The sequence below is a fragment of the Nomascus leucogenys genome, chromosome 8 (genome assembly GCF_006542625.1).
Source record: "Nomascus leucogenys isolate Asia chromosome 8, Asia_NLE_v1, whole genome shotgun sequence".
Lineage (NCBI taxonomy): Eukaryota > Metazoa > Chordata > Mammalia > Primates > Hylobatidae > Nomascus > Nomascus leucogenys.
In genome coordinates this window covers 88,123,457-88,145,289 of record NC_044388.1, presented here as the reverse complement: position 1 = coordinate 88,145,289, position 21,833 = coordinate 88,123,457, and the positions used below count along the sequence as shown (strand labels likewise).

General features: G+C 40.2%; 1 protein-coding gene across 1 annotated transcript in view; it reads left to right on the top strand.

Annotated features, from left to right (window-relative positions):
• Nucleotides 1-21,833, top strand: part of SUSD1 (sushi domain containing 1) — a 135,438-nt gene that overhangs the window by 78,348 nt on the left and 35,257 nt on the right. Inside the window, exons 12-13 of the mRNA XM_030817622.1 lie at nucleotides 17,706-17,797; nucleotides 19,134-19,320. Of these exons, the coding sequence (XP_030673482.1) occupies nucleotides 17,706-17,797; nucleotides 19,134-19,320 (279 nt within the window). The remainder of the gene's footprint in view (nucleotides 1-17,705; nucleotides 17,798-19,133; nucleotides 19,321-21,833) is intronic.

Below are 21,833 nucleotides of genomic sequence, written 5' to 3'. Positions count from 1 at the left end.
CTGCTACCTCCCTGAAGCCTCTCTGTGATGTTCACCTCTGCTCTTTGTGGGTCAGGGTGGGCAGTTTGGCCTTTGCCTTTAGAAGACTCTGGGCCGGGTGCGGTGGCTCACGACTAATCCCAGCACTTTGGGAGGCCGAGGCTGGCGGATTACCTGAGGTCAGGAGTTCGAGACTAGCCTGGCTAACATGATGAAACCCTGATTCTACCAAAAATACAAAAAAATTAGCCAGGCGTGGTGGTGTGTGCCTATAATCCAAGCTATGCGGGAGGCTGAGGCAGGAGAATCACTTGAACCCGGGAGACAGAGGTTGCAGTGAGCCGAGATTGCGCCATTGCACTCCAGCTTGGGCAACAAGAGCCAAACTCCATCTCAAAAAAAAAGACTCTGAAATGTGTTAGACACTCATGAGAATCACGTAGCACCTGAGACTGAAAATTCATTTTTTTTTTTTTTGAGATGGAGTCTTGCTCTGTCACCCAGGCTGGAGGGCCAGGTGCCATCTTGGCTCACTGTAATCTCCACCTCCTGGGCTCAAGTGATCCTCCTGCCTCAGCCTCCTGAGTAGCTGGGACTACAGGTGTATACCACCATGCCCAGCTAATTTTTGTATTTTTAGTAGACATAGGGTTTCACCACGAACTCCTGACCTCAAGTGAGGTCTTCCGATTCAGCCTCCCAAAGCGCTGGGATTACAAGTGTGAGCCACCGTGTCCGGCTTCAGTTTTTATCCTATTTTTTTCATATCAGATTGAGCCTGGCACCTTGTCCTGTCTGTATCAGCGGAGTTTGCACAAGGAGCACCTCATGACATCATAAACCTACCCCCCAAACATTTTCAGCTGCATAGTAATGCTTGCAAATTGAATATGAATTCCCTCCCATTATTAAATTCTCAGAGAAATAAAAATCCATAAATAAAATCTGGCTGGGTGCAGTAGCTCACGTCTAATTCCAGCACTATGGGAGGCCGAGGCGGGTGGATTGCTTGAGCTCAGGAGTTTGAGACCAGCCTGGGCAGCATAGTAAAACCCTGTCTCTATAAACAATACAAAAATTAGCTGGGTGTGGTTGCACACGCCTGTGGTCCCAGCTACTTGGGAGGCTGAAGTGGGAGGATCTCTTGAGCCTGGGAGGTTGAGGCTGCAGGGAGCCGAGATTGTGTCACTGCACTTCAGCCTGGGCAACAGAGCAAGATCTCCTCAGATAAAGAGATAAAGAATAAATAAAATCCACCTCTCCTTGTAAAATAAACTAAAATGTAAAGCATGAAGTCCCCAATTTTTTCTATCCTACATCTTTTCTGCTGAGTCTCGGCCAGAGTGTCCTGCTGAATGGAGAGTGTGTTCTAGCTGTCAAAACCTGGGAATCTTGTTTTGTAATAGATGCTACTCCTTTGGTGTATAGGAGACTGGCAAATGCCGAGGTTTTGAGGCAGGCACATACTTGGCATCTTCTAGGAATGTCATGGAAACCAGTATGGCTGGAACAGAGAGCTGGGGACAGTGGTGAGAGATGAGGTCTAAACTGTAGCATGAGTATAATAAATGAGAGGCCCATGGTGTCAAGTTCAGAAAGAAGCCTGTTGTTACCTTCTCCTTTGCCTCCCTAAATTACTGGTAGTAAGTATAAGGTAGCATGCCATAGTTCAGCCTCTGTAGGTTACCAAGCAGTCTGGAGTCTACCACGTGTCAATTTAAACTTAGATTGGGAAACGTTTTCTCGTCAGGGTAGTTGGATTCATTTTGACACCGTACTCTCCTTGAAAATTTTAGACATTTGCAGTGGCGGCCCTGGGTCTTTCTTGATGCCGGTTCCAAGGATTAAAACCTTTCCATTTTCATTGCTCCCTTGAGCCCTATTTCTACCCAAGCTTCACCATTGCTGAAGATCTTTATCTGTTTAGTGAAAGAGCCTCCCTTCTTTCTGGGCAGGTCACCCCACATTTATCTTAGGAAACTCTTCAAGTGAAATGCATCCTCTTGCATGCTTCCTTCCCTGTCTCCATTTCTGACTCTTTTCTCTGAATTTCTCTAAACCCAGAAAGATCCCCCAAATTGTTTTAGTTCTGGACTCCACAGGCTCCGATTATGGAATGTCTGCCTGTGAGTCCTACTTCCTGGTTAGGAGATTTTCCCTTTTGTCTCCCATGGGGAATTACCCTCAGCTGACCTGTGAGCTGCTGTTGGGTTTCCAGAACCTGAACTTTCACTGGTCTGATGAGGTCCAGGAGATCCCCCGGGCTAGTGGCATTTCGCCCAAGCCCTACCTTCTTGGAATTGAATTTCCAAGACTTAAATGGTTGGTGCTTCTTTGATGGGAACTGAAACACTTCTTCTTGCTCCCGCTTCCTTTTCTGTATCAGAGAGATAAGCCTGCAATGTTCAAGGTCCCTCTGAGAACATTCCTACTTAGCAGGTCCTGCTCAGCTCTAAGCCTTTACCCTTCCATTTAAGTTGCTTCTGTTCCTTCTTTATTGCCAGGTAGGACTCACACCTTTTGCTAGGTCTTAGTATTTTCCTTCTCTGTATTTGCTTTTTGTTTTCAGACTTAGATTTTTGTTCTCCTCACATATTACTTTGGAATCTGCCTCTGAGGTCTCTGTAGAGAAAGAATGATGTCACAGTGCTCTCGACCTGCCATAAACATCCAGTGTTAAAATACCTTCTTCCCACTTTCATTTTCACTAGGAGGCATTTCTTTCTATTCAGTTCAGCCTAAACCCAGGCCTGCTTGATCAATTGTCATTCTCCCTGGACCTTGTTTAATGCAGCTATATTTCCCAGGCAGATGTCCTTATAGCTGGTGCAATACCTGTTGCCCCATTTTACAAAAACAATGCCACCTTGAAACTCACTTAGTGATGCTTGAAGAATTCTACACTGATCATTCACTGATCATTCTCTTTTTAAGCATGTTCACATTTCTTTAACTATAGAGTATCACAGTTCCAGTTATTAGGGAAGAAACGAAGAGTTCTCATTAATGCCTATGCTCGCTCCCCTATTTAAAACTTTTCCTTGTCATATTTTTCTAACTGGGCCAATATGATTTCAAATTTTCTTGTTAGTGTTATTTCCTTCACTTTATTTCATTCCCCCTAATCTTATCCTTTCTCCCAAATCTTATCCTATCTGCAAGACCAACACCTGTTCTGTAAACTGATTTCATTCTATTTTCAGAGATGGGGAAAATCTCATTTCCAGGAGCAGAGTTCTAGATATACACTTTTTGCTATTTCTTTTTAGCATTTGAGTTTGTAATAATTCCACTGGACTTTTTTTAGACTTTAACCCCCAAAGAGTTTCTTATCTAGAATCCCCAGTCTGAGTTTCTGTGAAACAGATCATCCAGGGCCATTTAAAAGCTCTTGGTGTGGGGGTGACCTCGGCCTGTGGAGAAACCGTGGATCCAGTCTTTCTGAAGTTCTCTCCTTAGCCCTGGATGAAATTCCAAACAATATAAAGAGAAATGGAATTTTGGCAAGTAATCTAGTGTTGTCTACTAATATCTAGCTCCCCAAAATGCTCTTTAAAACCTCCCACCATTGCTCCCTTTGTGCATCTTAAACTTTAGCAAGTGTAGTAATTACCTGAAGAGCTTATGAAAACACAGGTTCCTGGGCCCCATCCCAGAGGTTCTGATTCAGTAGGCCTTTGGGGAGGGGAGCAAATTTTCATTTCCAGCAAGCTTTCAGGCCTTACTGATTTTGTCAGTCCACATTTTGAGTCGCATTGCTCTAACCACGTAAACCTTAGCTACTTCTGGGCAATGTCAAAGCTCTTGCAGGCGGAGACATAATAAGAAAAGAAAGACTGAAATAAAAAAAATTGGTAGCTAAAATAATTCCATCTGCTCCTGCCTAAAAAGCCTGTGTCTTAGAGCTTTGTGTGATTTGCAAAGCTTTCCTGGTAATCAGATATCTACCTACCTCATCTGTTCCTGAATTCCAGCTGCAGAGACCAGAAGCTCTCATCTTCCGTCATGGTGCCTTGCTACCCTGTGGCAGCTCTTATCTTTATACTCAAGGCCCCAGTCAGTATATCTGTCTTTTGCAGGGAGATACTGAATCTTACCTCTCCTTTCCATCTGAGATTAACAGGACAAACAGATAGATAAATGACAAGTAGAGTGTCAACTTGATTGATCTGGGCAAGTTTGCAGGAACTCCCTCCAAAACTGAATTTCAGGTAAAAGCTATATTGAAGGATGAGGTTTAGCTATTGTGGCCCAGTGGAACTTCCTACTTGCTGGAATTGCCCTTGGAAATATGGGCAGTTGGGTCTGTAAGGGAGCCTTGCCTGGCTTACGCACCCAGTCTCAGGCCGAAAAGCAGAGGAAAGGGCGGTGACAGACACTGGTTGCTTACCTCTTGGAGACCAGAGATACCCAGAGTGCTCCTTGTACCTGTGCACAGGCGGGTCCCAGAGAGCAAGTCTGCATTTTGTTTGGGTGGCGACCTGTAATATATGAACTTATTACTTGGAAATGTGACTCAAGGAATGGCAGTCTCCTACCAATTAGATTACATATTTACTGTTCCTTCCTTGAGGATTAACATATAGGGAATAGGGAGAAGCCACAGTTGTCTTTTCCTTTATGGAATTGGAAAGACAGGTAAATAGCAACCTTTAATATACTCAAGCAAGGTCACTGATCTCTGTAATTATCTTGAACAAGAAAGGTCCTTTATAGTTCTAGGAGTCTATGTTAGGAAAGCAATTTAAATTACTTTCAGGTTCCTTCAAATTCATTTGTTTTGAAGGAACAATTTGTCCAAATTTCTTGGTTAATTTACCATCATTATTTTATTTATTGATCAGATTTTGTGTTCTTATGGACATAGATAGTTTATTCATATACTGAGAGCATGACTTCTTTGATTATTATTTATGTTGTCTTTCTTCTGTTTTATGGTTTCTTTCAATTTTGTTTATGATGTTTTTGACATATAAAAGTTTTAGATTGCTATACAGTCAAATCTATTGATCTTTTCCATTGTGATTCATTACATTGTTATTAAATGTAGAATTTTTTAAAACAAAAGAGTATTTATATTCTGTCTTACTTCTAGGAAAGACTTTAAGTGACCTGCATGGGTATATGAAATAAAAGATAATAGGTTAGACGTCTAGGCTAAAGAAGAAAGAAAACAAAAATAGAGACATAAAAAATATAGGAATAAGGTTAAGAATAATTCATGCCCTTATAACCTATTTACTTTTTCATTAGTGCCTCACAAATTTAGGTTTAAGTTTTCCCATCCAGCCAGAAAGGGAACCATTGCATTGTCCACAATGTTAAAACAAAGCAGTGTTTTTCAGAAGCACAATTCTTTTTCAACATTAAGAATCAGTTAAGAATTTCTGATTCCAGGGGGTCTCATAACTAGGACAGTGTCTGAGCAGCATTTTATGAGGATTTTATAAGGCTATTTTTTTATATTGCCCCTGAACACAGAAAAGCACAATTCAGTGTAGAGTGGCAGAAAAGATGCATTAGAAATGCCTGCTGTTTGCTGATCTGGCTTGATTCAGGGGTAGGATTAGGTTATTTAGCTTATTTGGAGGTATGACTGGAGTCCATTTCTTTCAAGCATTGTTTTCTAAATATTGTTTCCCTCAACTGAGATTTGATGAATGTTTGGTGTCACTGAGCTAGCAACTGTTTTCTCTTGTAAGTACCCAGGGAGCAATTGTTCTATGTTGCCAATTGAATAACAAGGACTTGTGCTTGAATTGAAGGCTGCCCTCCTCTGACGGAAGGTTGAGCCTAGGGAGCTGAGCCAAGGGAATTGTTTGAATCTGCTCTGCCAGTGAGTGGGTGATTGAACCCTCAAAATTCCTCTCCATATAATATAGTCACAGATGTTTAGCCTGAAAATTTTCACAGTTGTTCTGACCAGATACCAAATTTGTCTAAAGAAAAATTTCAATAAAATAACAGTAAAGCTCCCAGCTTTGAACCATATTATATCTTGTTGCCCTCTTTAAGATAAACTGCCCCCCAAATGTAAATCAAGGATAACTAAGATGATACCACTATTTATAGAGCAGTTATACAATAGTAACTTTGCTTTCAGGATAGTTGATTTATAGCCATTCTTTTTGACAACATTTAGCTTGCAAAGCCAACAGTCTAGATAGGCTACTTCTAATTAGAGACTTAAAAACCACTATTATTTATGTACAAAAGAATGTTTTTATTCAGTTCTTTTTAGCAGAAGATTACATGCATTTAGATATTCCCAAAATAATGTTGGCAAGTTTTTAAAAATCCTACAAGGAGAAGGAACAGAGCACTCTTCCCCGGGAGTAAAGCCCTGGTAGAAAACCATTACTCTTAAGGTGGCTTTCTGCTGCAGGTTTTGAACAGCATGCATAATTCGAGATCTATGTGGACTTTATGAAACTTCCCCCATAACAGATTCCTGTTCACAGAATTAAAGTCCAAACAAAAGATAATTAAGACCATAAATCATTTAATGTTGTTTCTGATATTTTTCCACAGAATGATAAATATTATAACAGTAATCTGTGGTTGAATAGTTATGGCTGAAGTCTACCTCCTTTTCTTACAAACCATCGGCCTGAGAAACCCATACTTGCAGTTGGTCAAGCCGGAAATTGGCATCTATTTTACATGGAATATACAATCACCTGAATATGACAAATATGAGGAAAGTAAATATTTGTTCTTTTAACAGATAAGATAGTGACCTTGTAGATCCAGCTCAGTGGGACCATATCCATTAACTTTACTCATAAAGATGAATAAGTGGCTTAGAATTGGAGCCTTCCGCTAAATGGGTTCTAAGTGGCTCTGAAGGCAAGAGATTCATCTCATTCTTTTTAGGACCTTCATTTTCTAATCATGCGTGTAGACACAGACTCCAAAACTGTTCTCTCCTAGGCTGAAATCAGAGAAAGGGTCACATACTCTTTAGTCTAAAATATTCCTTAGTACCATGCAAAGGAAAGCTAACTACAAGATATTTTAACAACTTTTATTTACTTATAATTTTTAAATTTGATATAATTTCAAATTTTTCTCTTTGTTGCACTTCTACCCCTTCCTGTAATATATCCCACTTGGTCATTGTGTATTGTCGTATGTGGTGTTAGATTCTGTTCACTAATATTTTCTTTAGTATTTTTGCACCAATATTTATAAGTAATGTTGGTCTATACTTTTCTCTATTTTTTTGACACTGTCTTTATCAGGTTTAAGCATTGGTATTTTCCTTTCTTCATAAAAAGAATTTGTAAAGTTTCCTTCATTATTTATGCCCTGGGACAATTCACATAGCATTCGGACTATCTGATTTTGGATGGTTTGGTAGAATCCATCAAATTCTGTGAAATGATCTGGGTATGGGGCTTTTCTATGGGGTTATTCCTTGATGACATTCTCAATTTTTTCTATGGAAATTGGTCGGTTTAAGCTTTTTCTATCTAATGGAGTCAATTTTGGTAAACCAGATTTTCCAAGGAATTACCTATTTCATCTAAGTTTTAAAATTAATTTGTACATTGATCTGCAAAGTAGTTTTGTTTAACTTTTTGAATTTTCTTCTGTCTCAGTGATCATTTCTCCCTTTATCTTTATTTTCTGCCCGTTTTCTAGATTAAATTAGCTAAGTGGTTTATTTTATTAGTTTTTCTAAGATTTTGGTTTACTAATTGGATCTACTATTTTTTTTCTGTCTCACAATATCAGGGATTAACAAACTATACTTGCAGAACAAATCTGGCCTGTCACCTGTTTTCATAAATAGTTTTACTGGAACAAAGGCAGAGTTGAGTAGTTGTGACAGAACTGTCAGCCTGGAAAGCTTAAAATATTTACTTATCTGGCCCTTTAAAGATAAAACTTCTTGATTCTCGCTCTATATTATTATTTCTGCTTTCTTTTCTTTTCTTTTTTTTTTTTCTTGAGACGGAATCTTGCTCTGTCACCCAGGCTGGAGTGCAGTGGCGCGATCTCAGCTCGCTGCAACCTCCGCCTCCCGGGTTCAAGCGATTCTCCTGCTTCAGCCTCCTAAGCAGATGGGACTACAGGCATGTGCCACCACGCCTGGCTAATTTTTGTATTTTTAGTACAGACGGGGTTTCACCATGTTGGCCAGGCTGGTCCTGACCTCAGGTGATCCACCCGCCTTGGCCTACCAAAGTGCTGGGATTACAGATGTGAGCCACTGCACCTGGCCAGTTTCTGCTTTCATAGCTATTATAGCCTTTCTTACACTTTCTTTTGCTTTACAAAGATGGTTGTACTATATCTTCATTGTGACTTGTGGCTTTTAGCATTAAAAATTGTCCTTGGTCATATTTAATGCTTTTTGATTTGAATTCTACTTTATCTTATATAGGGATTGCAGTGCCTACTTTCTTATGGTTTCAACTCCATCCTATTATGTTACAACTGCTATATGTATTGTGTTATATTTTCTGCATTTCTTTGTCTGTGTGATGGATTTTCTTTGCTTTTTTATTAATTTTTAAAGGAAAGTTTATATTTTTCTAGTGGTTACTTTTATACCTTTAAAAAACGCCCTCTCTTCTGTTTTCTCATTTAACTTTTCACCATCTGGTTTGTCAGGTTGTTTGTTTGTTTGTTTATTTGTTTGTTTTTAAGACAGGATCTCGCCCTGTTGCCCAGACTGGAGTACAGAGATTGATCATAGCTCACTGTAGCCACAACCTCCCAGACTCAAGTGATCCTTTTGCCTTAGCCTCCTGAGTAGCTGGGACTAGAGGCATAAGCCACTGTGCTCAGCTAATTTTAAAACGTTTTGTAGAGACAAGTTTCTCTCTTTGTTGCCCATGCTGGTCTCAAACTCCTGACCTCAAGTGATCTTCCCACCTTTGGCCTCCCAAAGTGCTGGGATTACAGGCAGGAACCACCACACTCAGCTGGTGTTTGTTTGTTTGTTTGTTTTGAGATGGGGTCTCACTCCCAGGCTGAAGTGCAGTGGCATGATCATAGCTCACTACAGCCTTGAACTCCTGGGCTCAAGTGATCCTCCGACCTCAGCCTCCCAAATAGCTGGGGCTACAGCCATCACGCTTGGCTAATTTTGTTATTTTCATTTTTTATTTTAGTAGAGACAGGTTCTCCCTATATTGCCCAGGCTAGTCCTGAACTCCTGGCCTTAAGTGCTCCTCCTACCTTGGCCTCCCAAGTTGCTGGAGTTACAGGTCTGAGCCACTGCACCTGGCCTGGTTTGACAATTTTTAATGGCATACTTTAATTCATTTACTGCCTTTATGACATTCAACTATTGAATCAACTAGTTTATTCTCTTTTCCTTTTTCTGTGTCCCTTTGCCTCTCAGTTTTTCAGTTGCATTATTTCTACTTTATGAAAACATATAGCATTTATATATCATTCTTCTGCCTCGCCCCATCTTTATTTTTGTCTTAGAGCTACAATTGAATATAGCAAATGCTTATCACCAGTCCTTTTACTGAAGTTTCCCCAGTTTATCTCTTGGATGAAGCTCATTTTCTAGTAGACTCCTTAAGAGCACAGTATTCCTTGAGTTCATGGATATTTAGAATTGTTTCTCTATAGCCTTGATATTTGAAAGGTAGCTTGGCTAGATATAAAAATCTTAATTCACACTTTCTTGGTTTGAGTTTCTTAAAAAGATTCAGTTCTTTTGTTGCCTTGCTTTCTATGTAGCTTTTGAGAAGTCTGATGCAGCCCGATTCTTTTGCCCTTGGATCTTATTTGTATATTTCTTTGAGTGAAGACCCTGAGGTTTTCTTTCTTTATCTTTAAAATCTAATAGTTTTACTTGGATACATTTTGGGGTTGATTATTGTGGGTCAGATTTCACAGGTACCCAGTGTATCCCTTTAGTATTTCTACTCAGGTCTCTTTGTTCTTGTAAAGTTATCTTGAATTATAGTTTTAAACACTAATTCTGTTTCATGCTTGTTTATCTTCTTCAGATAATTTAATTATTCATATGTTGGATCTTTGCCTGCATTCCACTTTATTCACTTTATTTTTGACCCTTTCAACTTCTTTTTGATCTCATTTTTATTATTTTCAGTTGTTTTCCTGTATTTCTTCAATGCCTTTTATTCAATCTACCCTTCTTTAGGCACCATGAAATTTAGTCTTTGTTATTTCTAATGTGATTTTGTATTTTCATTGTGTTTTCCTGAACTCAGTCACCTGTTTCATTTCCTCCCTATTTTTTTTTTTGTCCATTTATGTTTTTAAGTTTTAAATTTTCTAGGCCTGGCTCAGTGGCTCATACCTGTAATCCTGGCACTTTGGGAGGCCGAGGTGAGCGGATCACTTGAGGCCAGGAGTTCAAGACCAGCCTGGCCAACATGGTGAAACTAAAGATACAAAAATTAGCCAGTCTTGGTGGCGCACACCTGTAATTCCAGCTACTCAGGAGGCTGAGGCAGAAGAGTCACTTGAACCCAGGAAGGTTCAGTGAGCAGAGGCTGCAGTGAGCAGAGATTGTGCCACTGCACTCCAGCCTGGGCGACAGAAAGAGACTTCATCTCAAAAAAGAAAAAAAAAAAGTTTTAAAATTTCTGACTCAAGGAGTTTTCTTCATATCCCCGAATGCTTGGGGATACTTATTTCAGTTTATTAATGTATAGGACTCCCCCTCCACCCCAGTTTGTGGGTTTAAAAAATGTAGAGCTTTTTACAAGCTGCATTGTTTTTATTTTATATATATGTATATTATATATGTATATTATATATAATATGTATATTTTATATATGTATATTATATATAATATGTATATTTTATATATGTATATTATATACAATATGTATATTTTAGATATGTATATTATATATAATATGTATATTTTAGATATGTATATTATATATAATATGTATATTTTATATATGTATATTATATATAATATGTATATTTTATATATGTATATTATATATGTATATTATATATATAATATATATATATAAAAAATACAAACTGCTTTTGTCTATTAATTCCCGGGACAAAATTGCTGGTTTAGGATGGTTAACAAGATTTCTAGGTTAAGAGTGCCCTCTTCTGTCACTGAGTGAAATGCAGTTTCTTTAAAGGTTTTGTTTTGTTTTTTTTGATAAGGCTGGCCATGAATCACGTATTCTTCTCATTTTAGGTTCTCTTTTGCCTTGTAGGATCTTGCATTTCCCTCTTGCTTCTGTTGCCCACCACTGCTTAGTCTCCAAAGGACACCCATTCCTTCCCTTTTATCCTTTTCTTTCCCAGAAGCAATGCCTTTTTCTTACCACTACCTGACAACTCATGGACTTTTAATCCCTTCCTTATAGTCACTGCTCTGACTCTATACCAGGTCTCTTTCTTCCTTCCTTTCTTTCTTTTTTTTCATAGTTAGAGTGGAGTTTATCTTGCTGGGAGTGAACCTAGCTTACTCTGGGCCACCTTGCTCCCCTCTTTTCTATTTCACACATCCCTTCTATCACCCCTCGCTCTTCACAAGGACTTGTGGGAGATTGAGAGATAATTTTGCTGGAATTTCATATTTGTTTTTCTATTTAACAGGTGTTTTTTTTTTTTTTTTTTTTTTGACAAGGTCTCGCTTTGTCACCCAACCTGGAAGACAGTGGTAGGACCCCATCTCACTGCAGCTTTGACCTCCTGGGCTCAAGCAGTCTTTCCACCTCAGCTTTTCGAGTAGCTGGTACTACAGGCTCCTGCCACCATGCTCAGCTAACTTTTTTCTTTTTTGTAGAGGTGGGGCGGGTCTCACTATGTTGCCAAGGCTGGTCTGAAACTCCTAGGCTCAAGCAATCCTTCCACCTCAGCCTCTCAAAATATTGGGATTACAAGTGTGAGCTACTGCACCTGGCCTTAACAGTAATTTAAAGTTTGTAATGTTTTCTGTTTTCCTTTTATGGTGACAGCTTCTGTTTTATGTTGTTTTATTTTATTTTTGAGACAGGGTCTCACTCTGTCACCCAGGCTGGAATGCAGTGGTGCAATCTCGGCTTACTGCATATATTGTTTTATTTGATCTTCTTGCTGATCTGAAGAATATTTTGGAGGATGTGTAGTGAGTTATATTTAAGGGGCCACCATTATCTTTGATGATTGGAACTCTGATCGGTAATATATTAACTGCTAACTTTTCTACCTCCATGTCTTTGTTCATGCCATTTCTTCTACCTGGAGCCCCCTCCCTTTTCTTGAGTTCATAGATTTCTTTCTCCCATGATCTCCACTTCCCACCTTTCAAGCTGATAAGTATTTTTCTTTCTGAATTCTCATAACCTATTTTAACAGGAAGTATAGGTAGTAGTTTGGCACAGTTCCTCTGGAGTCAGATGATCTAAATTCAAATCCCAGATCTGCCACTTACTATCTCTGTAACTTTGGAGAAGTTATTTCACCTCTGTGTGTCCCAGTTGCCTTAACTGTGAAAAGGGGAATAACAGTATCCATATCGTGGGCTTGTTGTGAAGACCAAATGGGTTAAAGCATATGGAGAAACAGTGCAATACCTGACACACGATGAATGTCTATCAAATGTTAACTATTACTTACATTTACTTTCTGACATTTATTATATACTACCTTGTTTTTAAAACTATACTTAAATAGGCCATAACTTCTCTCCTAGGTGAAATGCATGTTATGGGGAGAAAGCATGTCTTATTCAGAGTACTTATATTCCACTGAGTCAATGCAATACCATTTGCTTAGCTTTCCCCTTATTGCTGATTGCATTTGAACAATCACAACTGCTGTGATTGTTTAAATCACTGCCCTAGACACTGAGAGTGCAAAGATTAAGAAGATGTCTCTCTCTTCAAGGAGCTATCAGTTCAATGAGGGTGATAGACAAAGATCAATAATACAATATATAAAGCATATTTGAGGTATTTGCAGGGTACTACAGGAGCAGAGAGGAAATAGTGATTGATTTTGGGAAGAGTTGCTTACCCATACAAATGAAGCAGAAACAAAGTTTCGTTAAGAGCTTAATTTTCTCTTTTTTGAGGCATTCTTTCAGTTCTGGTTTTTCAACTTCAGGATTCTAGATTAGATTGGCCCAGTGGGTGAAGAAAAGAGAGAAAACACAGAGTAACCACTAAAAATGCATTAGAGAAGGGAGATTTGTTTGAGAGACCACTGCATGTATCTTTCATAGCAAAGGATCTGAGAGCACTAGGAAGGGACTTGGGATGAGCTCTACCGGGGATCCTTTTCTCCTCATTGAACGCATCATGGGTTCAACCTGCCTGTGCTTCAAACTGTAAAGTCCCTTGAATGGAGGGAAGGGAACCTAGAGTGAGAATGTCACTCCCTGACCCCGGTGGAACTGAACTGAGCCGGTGAGACATTTCCTGTGAGCAGAAGGAGCTGCAGACTCACCACTACTATTAGGTTACTTGAGCATATGTGTGTGTGTAATTTTAAAAAATGAAATAATTATATATATATTATTCTTCATTTTGCTTTTTTATATTATTCTTTGGCTTTTGGCCTTACAATATCCTGTAGACATACTTCCATACCAATTCATATATTGTCATCTCATTCTCTTTGAGGGAAGCACAGTATTCTATCACATAAAGGTATACTAATTTATTAACTTATTCTCTATAGAAGGTTATTTGGGTATTTTTTCCCTTTCAAGTTTTTGTTATTACAGACAATGCTACTGTTAATATACTTGTATATATTATGTTTTATTGATTCTCAGAGGCATATTTTTTTCACATTTTGATATCTATGAAATCCTACAGTTGTTACACAGTCAGTCAGGTGGCTGCCAAGAATATAATTGTCATTGTCCATCTATGCATCATATTGGTCATAGTTGCTCATCGTGCTGTCACTTCTATTTAGTTATGGACATTAGTGGTGCCATTTATGTCTTGAGATCAATTGCCTACTAAAACTTTTTCCAAAAGCTGCATTATGATTTGACATTGAGACACAGTGTTATAATATGTAAAGCGCAATGGGAACAGAACAGCAAAGTATAAGATCAACTTTCAGCATCAGAATGGGTGTCAGTGGATGGCGAGAAAGTTCTGGAAAAAAAAAAAAAGAGCACATTTTGAAGAAATACTGTCTCACCAAACTCTGGATAGCTAGCACATAGGATGCTACTGTGTGGAAAAATATAGACACCGACAACTCTTAATTGAGAAGTGATTGAGAAGTATTTGCTATACTCTGACCATGAAGAAATTTTAGAAATGTCTCAATTAATTTTGCTTATGCTATTGTCTTATAATATACAATTAAAATTTAATATCTATGTTGGTCTGTAAAAGCTTTTTCAACCAGTATAAACTAGTTCTATGAGGTAAGAAAATACTTGTGGTGGCTGGGGGTGGTGGCTCACACCTGTAATTCCAGCACTTTGGGAGGCCAACGTGGGTGGATCACTTGAGGTCAGGAGTTCGAGACCAACCTGCCCAACATGGTGAAACCCTGTCTCTACTAAAAATACAAAAATTAGCCAGGCGTGGTGGTGCATGCCTGTAGTCTCAGCTACTTGGGAGGCTGAGGCAGGAGAATCGCTTGAACTCAGGAGGCAGAGGTTGCACTGAGCTGAGATTGTGCCACTGCACTCCAGCCTGGGGGACAGAGAGAGACTACATCTCAAAAAAAAAAAAAATTCTTTAAAATCTTCATGTAAGTTTTGGACATTTCTAGTTAGGTTTATTTCTAGGTATTTGAAGTTTGCTTGTGATAGCCCATCTCATGAATACGGATCTTTTTATTTTTCTATTATATTCTGCTACTTGTTGTATTAGTTTTCTATTGCTGGTATGACAAGTTACTGCAAACTTACTGGCAGAAAATAGCATGAGGGCTGGGTACAGTGGCTTACATTTGTAATCCAGCACTTTGGGAGGCTGAGGTGGGAGGATTGCTTGGCGGCCGAGATGGGAGCCCAGGAGTTCAAGCCCAGCCTGGGCAACATAGAGACCCTGTCTCTACAAAAAAATTAAAATAAATAAAAAATAAGCTGGATATGGTGGCGTGTGCCTGTGGTCCCAGCTACTCGAGAGACTGAGGCAGGGGGATCACTTGAGCTCAGAAGGTCAAGGCTGCAGTGAGCCATGATCAGGTCACTGTACTCCAGCCCGGGTGACAGAACAAGACCCTGTCTCAAAAAACAAAACAGAACAAAAACAAAAAGCAACATGAATTTAGTGTCTTATAGTTCTGGAGGTTGGAAGTGTGAAATCAGTTTCACTAAGCTGAAATCAAGGTGTCAGTAGGCCTGTGTCTTTTCAGGGGTGAAAAACACAGGGGAGAATCTATTTCCATGCCCTTTCCAGTTTCTAGCTCCTGCCTATACTCCTTGGCTTGTGGCTCCATCCTCCATATTTAAAGCTCATCAGTTTAACCTCCGCTTCCGTTCTTAAATCTTCTCTCTAACTCTTAAATTCCTGTTGCCCTCTTATAAGGATCTTTGTAATCACATTGAGCCCATCTGGACAATTCAGGATAACCTCACGGTCTTAGTCACCTCTGCAAAGTGTTTCTGCCATGTAAGGTAACATACAGGTTCCAGGGACTAGGATGTAGACTTGCTGGTGGGGGTAGGGGTCATTATTTAGCCTACCATACTTGTTCTCGAAGATAGACAGAAAATGATCAGTTTTTGTATGTTGCCTTTCTGTTATTTTCAAACAGTTTCATATTTGATTAGTTGAGTCTCTTAGATTTACTGGCAGTTGCATCATTTGTTCCTCTTTCTGGCATTTATAGCTCATTTTTTTCTTGCCTTTTTCTGCATTGTCTAGAATCTCTTGAATAAGGCTTAGTAATAGCTACAAGACCAGACATCCTTGTATTGTTCTTAAGTTTACTAGAAATTGCTTAATTGCTTTACCACTGAGTGTGGTGGTTTCTTATAAACCCTATTAAACTAAGGCATTTCTGTCAACTGAAGTCCTAGCTCACTAAGATTTCAAGTTAACAAAGTATATTAAATGTATTAACAGTTCTAATTATAAAAGTAACCACATGGTTTCTCTCTTTTAACCTATTAGTAGCTTTTCCAATAATGATCCTCTCTGTATTCTGGGAATAAATCTTTGGTCGTAGTGTATTGTTCTTTGAATGTACTACTGACTTCTTTGTGCTAATATTTTATTTTGGATTTTTGTATTTATATTAACAAGTGAATTTGGCACAGGATGTTTAGTGATTGGCTGTGCCATCCTTGTACAGGTTGGGCATTGTGGATTATTTAGTCATATTAAATGATTTGGGGAGCCTTCCATCTTTTTGTATAGTCTAGAACTGTTTAAATACTATTGGAGTTATTTGTATTTTGAAAGTTTCAGAAGTGTAACTTTGGACCACTACTACTAATCTCCAAACCTGTCTCTACCCAGCTGTGGGGTTGCATTACCTGGAATCATCTGTACTCCTCCTGTTCCTTACCACCTGTTCATCTTTGCCTCCTGTTCCCTACCTGCTCTGTGTTGCAACATTTGAGGTACAGCTTGTGACCTATATAGGTTTTCTTTGTGCCAAGCTGCCCAATCCATAGAGAGGAGTCATGTCTACCAACTTGGCTTCATTTGTAGGAACGTGTCAGGCCAGGGGGTTACAAAATACAGCCTTACCTTTCATGAGACCTTCCTTTTTTTCAGGTAATTTGGGAGTTGTCTTTATCACTTGTTAATCATCACAGTGTTCCTGTGAAACTTCTTAGCAAGTCTGCTCTATTATTTCCACTTTAGGAACAGAGATCATTATTGAAGGAAGTAACCTCTGATGTCAGGGTTTTGAATAAATAGTCTTTCTTGACTACTTGGATGGGTGTACCTCCACATTAAACTGTATCAGATCTGAATTGTCTTTTAGATTGATTACCATGAAACTGAGCAGAGGACAAGAAATACTTCTTTGCTCACAAGAGATGAGGAAGCCCAAACCAAGAGAATCCCACCACCTCCTATTCTTTTCCTCATGAGAAACCTGATTGCTTGAAAGCACTTTTTTCAGTTCCTCAAGGAGCAATTCTCTGCTGAAATGTTGCTCTTAGCTCAGAATTTCGAACCGACACTTATTTGTATAAATGAGGGTATACAAGGTCCAGGACAAACAGTCGCAATTTTAGCTTAGTAAGCCAAGGAAGCTTGCAGTAAATAGACTCAAATAATTTTTTTCCTTTTTCTTTTCTTTTTTTTTTTTTGAGACAGAGTCTCACTCTGTCACCCAGGCTGGAGTGCAGTGGCACAATCTCTGCTGACTGCAACCTCTGCCTGCCAGGTTCGAGTGATTCTCCTGCCTCAGCCTCCCAAGTAGCTGGGACTACAGGCGCACACCACCACGCCCAGCTAATTGTTGTATTTTTGGTAGAGACGGGGTTTCACTATGTTGGCCAGGCTGGTCTCGAACTCCTGGCCTCAAGTGATCTGCCCGCCTCGGCCTCCCAAAGTGCTGGGGTTACAGATGTGGGCTACTGCGCCTGGCCCACTCAAATAATTCTTAAGAGGGGTCCTCCAATTAGGTATCTTTGGATCTGAAATCTTTCATCAAGACTGAGTTGACCTAAATATAAAAGTGGTATTTCTTTGAGACTGCTACCACTAATTTCTAACTTAAAATACTGTTGAACTCATGCTAACACTTATCCTTGGAAAAATGGCTCAATTAAAAGGTAGCATTTTTTCTATAGAGTGTAAATTGATTTCTCATTTCTTTTCCACTGCAGTAAAACAGACCATCAGTAACATTTCAGGATTTAATGAAACCTGCTTGAGATGGAGAAGCATCAAGACAGCTGATATGGAGGAGATGTATTTAGTAAGTGACTGAAAGTTACTGTATTTATAGATGGTTGTCTTATGTGGGAGGCTTAAAAATACCCACAAACCTAAAAATCTACATCTATAACTATCATTATCAATATACGATTTACTGTAGCAATTACATCAAGAAGCAAGAAGATGGCCACTTCTGTGTATTTAGAGACAGTGGCTGGACACAGTGGCTCACACTTGTAATCCCAGTACTTTGGGAGGCCGAGGTGGGCAGATCACTTGAGGCCAGGAGTTAAGACCAGCCTGGTCAACATGGTGAAACTCTGTCTCTACTAAAAATATAAAAATTAGCCGAGTATAGTGGCGCATGGCTGTAATCCCAGCTATTCAGGAGGCTGAGGCAGGAGAATAGCTTGAACCCAAGAGGTGGAGGTTGCCGTTAGCCAAGATCACGCCACTGAACCCCAGCCTGGGTGACAGAGCAAAACTTTGTCTCAAAAAAAAAAGGGCGGGGGGGAAGACTGGGATGAGCTTCTACTAGAAGAAATTAAGTAAGAACAAAAGGGTGTCTCTTGGTCAAAGTGTCAGTGTGGTTAAGGAAAGGGTAGGGTCACCAGAAGCGGGCAGGCAGAGGAGAAAAACCGTTCTCAGGTTCTAGCAGACCAGCTACGAGTATTCTAACTCAGGTCCTGCTTAGTTTGGATTCCTGATATTCTTTCTAGGAAAATGTTCTTGTCCTTGCTCCTGCAGTTTTGCCAATAGACTTTCTTGTTGGGTATGTGCACTGTATGTGTGACAACAAGAAGGAGAAAGTTGCCAGTATTGGGACCTCAGCCTTTTGTGTGTTTTTATTTAAAAATATATTTATTATATGAATAATATTTTAAGTACAATATTTATAGTATTGCAACTCTAATATTTGCTTACTGCTGCATTTCACCTTTTGAAGAAACATTAGAGTCCAAAGAGAGAGAGAGGAAGAAAGCTCACGAAAACGGGAAGGGGCTGGGCATGATGGCTCACGCCTGTGATCTCAGCACTTTGGGATTCGAGGTGGGCAGATCACTTGAGCTCAGGAGTTTGAGACCAGCCTGGGCAACATGGCGAAACCCTGTCTCTACAAAAAATAGAAAAATTAGCTGGATGTGGTGGCATGCATCTGTGGTCCCAGCTACTTGGGAGGCTGAGGAGGGAGGATCACTTGAGCCTGGGAGGTTGAGGCTGCAGTGAGCCGAGATCATGCCACTGCATTCCAGTGTGGGTGACAGAGTGAGGCTCCCATCTCAAAAAAAAAAAAAAAAAAAGGAAAAGAGGAGGTTTCAAGGCATCTAAAGCCTTTCAGGCCAACCATTCAGCCAGCGAACTTTTTTATGTTTCAGTTCCACATTTGGGGCCAGAGATGGTATCAGAAGGAATTTGCCCAGGAAATGACCTTTAATATCAGTAGCAGCAGCCGAGATCCCGAGGTGTGCTTGGACCTGCGTCCGGGTACCAACTACAATGTCAGTCTCCGGGCTCTGTCTTCGGAACTTCCTGTGGTCATCTCCCTGACAACCCAGATAACAGGTAAATCTTGAATAACAGCATTTGGATTAACGAAGTTACCACAGAATTGTTCATAGGTCCTGATAAAGAGGAACACTGTTGCTTTTTATCATTATATAATGAACTTTAACAGGGAGAGGAGGAAGGACACGGAACTGGAGAGGTGCCTTAAGGCGCTTATAACTGTGACTGTTACGTTTTATTCTTTTTTCTTTTTTTGAGGCAGGGTCTTGCTCTGTCGCCCAGGCTGGAGTGCAGAGGCACGATCATGGCTCACTGCACCCTTGACCTGGGCTTAAATGATCCTCCTGCCTTAGCCTCTTGAGTAGCTGGGACTATGGGTGTATAGGCCACCACGCCTGGCTAATTTCTGTATTTTTCATAGAGACGGGGTTTCGCTATGTTGCCTAGGCTGGTCTCGAACTCCTGGGCTCAAGCAATCCACCTGCCTCCGCCTCCCAAAGTGCTGGGATTACAGGCATAAGCCACTGTGCCCAGCCTGTTATGTTTTATTCTTAAAAAGATACCTGATAACCACAGGGGAGGTCTACGGGGCCGGGGAGGGGGAAGATACCTGAAACAAAATGTCAGCATTGATGAAATGTGGGTAGTGTGTCCATGGTGTTGGTTATATACCTTCTGGATATTTAAAGCATTTAAAATACTTCATACTTAAACAAAAGATGCTTGTGGCTGTTTCTTTCTCAGTAATATTTAGTTGGCATCCTGTTGCAAGTGCTTTAAGAGTAGATTACTAGCCAGGCGCAGTGGCTCACACCTGTAATCCCAGCACTTTGGGAAGCTGAGGAGGGCGGATCACGTGAAGTCAGGAGTTCAAGACCAGTCTGGCTGACATGGTAAAACCCCGTCTCTACTAAAAATACAAAAATTAGCTGGGCGTAGTGTCGGGTGCCTGTAATCCCAGCTACTTGGGAGGCTGAGGCAGGAGAATTGCTTGAACCGAGGAGGTGGAGGTTGTGGTGAGCCGAGATCGCACTCCAGCCTAGACAACAAGAGCAAAAATTCCATCTCAAAAAAAAAAAAAAAAAAAAAAAAAAAGTAGATTACTATCAGGGGACAATGATTGCAGTCCTCCTGCTATAGGGCCCCAGTAAATTCACTTTCCACTCATTTTCTCCTCCCTCTTCACATCTGTGACCCCCACTTCACACATGCCCTGAGCAAATACTAAGTGTATTAGCTTCTTGATTCTTATTTCACTGAGAAATTAGAAGTAGTCAGGTGAGGACTTCCCACCCTCAGCCCTGCCGTTCCTCCCTGCATCATGTTCTGCCTCCCTTCCTGTCCCTGCTCATGTGTAAGGCTGCCATCCCCTCAACTTGTGCATTAGATCCCATCCCTTCTTCCCTGATCAGCACTTCCCCTCAATACAGAATTATCCCCAGCATTGCCTAGCATGTTGCAACATCTGCCTTATTAATGAAAAGAAAGAAAAAATGAACAGACCTTCTTTGAGCCCATATTTGTCTTCAGCTACTTTGCCTTCTCTCCGCCCCTTTCTATGAAAACTCCTTGAAAGAAATGGCTGTTCTGTAGGCTCCACAGTCCTACCTCCTGTTCTCGCTTTCACTCATCCCATGTGGGAAACATATGTCTTCACTGCTTTACTGAAAGTCTCTTCGTTTGATCTCCATCTTGCCAAATCCAATAGCCAGTTTTGTTCTTATCTGATTTCCTCAATAGTGTTGATACTCTGTCCCTCCTGAAACCCCCTCTCCCTTGGTTTTGGTTCCTTCTGCCTTGCTGTCCCCTCTCAGTCTTCTTTGCTAGCTCCATCTACTTTTATGACCCCTCTTCAGCCTCCTTTTCTTCATTATCTACCCTTTCTGCTTAGGTGATCTCAACCAGTCTTATGGCTGTAAATATTACCTATATGCAGAGGATTTCCAAAGATGAGTTTCTAGTCCCAGCCTCTCCTTTGAGCACCAGACTCATATATCCACCCAACTTCTACACATGTCCTATTGAACATCTAATAGGCAAATCAGACAGAACTTGTGATTTCTCACCTCTGCCCTCGCCCTCAAATCTATTTCCACCCAGGCTTCTGTGTTTCTGTCTGTTACTCTCTGTCTGTTATTGGCATTTCTGTTCACCCAATTGTTCAGGCCAAAAACAAGTCCTAATTGGTCTATCCCGTCCCCGAATTTCTAATCTGTCAACAAGCCCTGTTGGCTTGCTGTCTGGAGTATGTTCTGAATTCCACCACTTCTCCCCATCTGTGCCTTTTCCACAACTACCCTAATCCAAGACAGCAACCTCTTGCTTGGACTCCTGCTGTAGTTTTCAAACTGGTTTTCTCTTGCCTATATACCTCCCACCCTGGACCTTAGTCTTAGTCTTCACCATAACTTTCAAAAGATCACTCAGTACTCAGAGTGATCTTTTAAAAATGCATTTGAAAACATGTCAGCACCAGCTCAAAACTCTCCAGTGAGTTTCCATTTAAGTTAGAATGGGATCCAAGTTCCTCACCATAGGACATGTCATCTGGCCCCTGCCTACTTCTAATT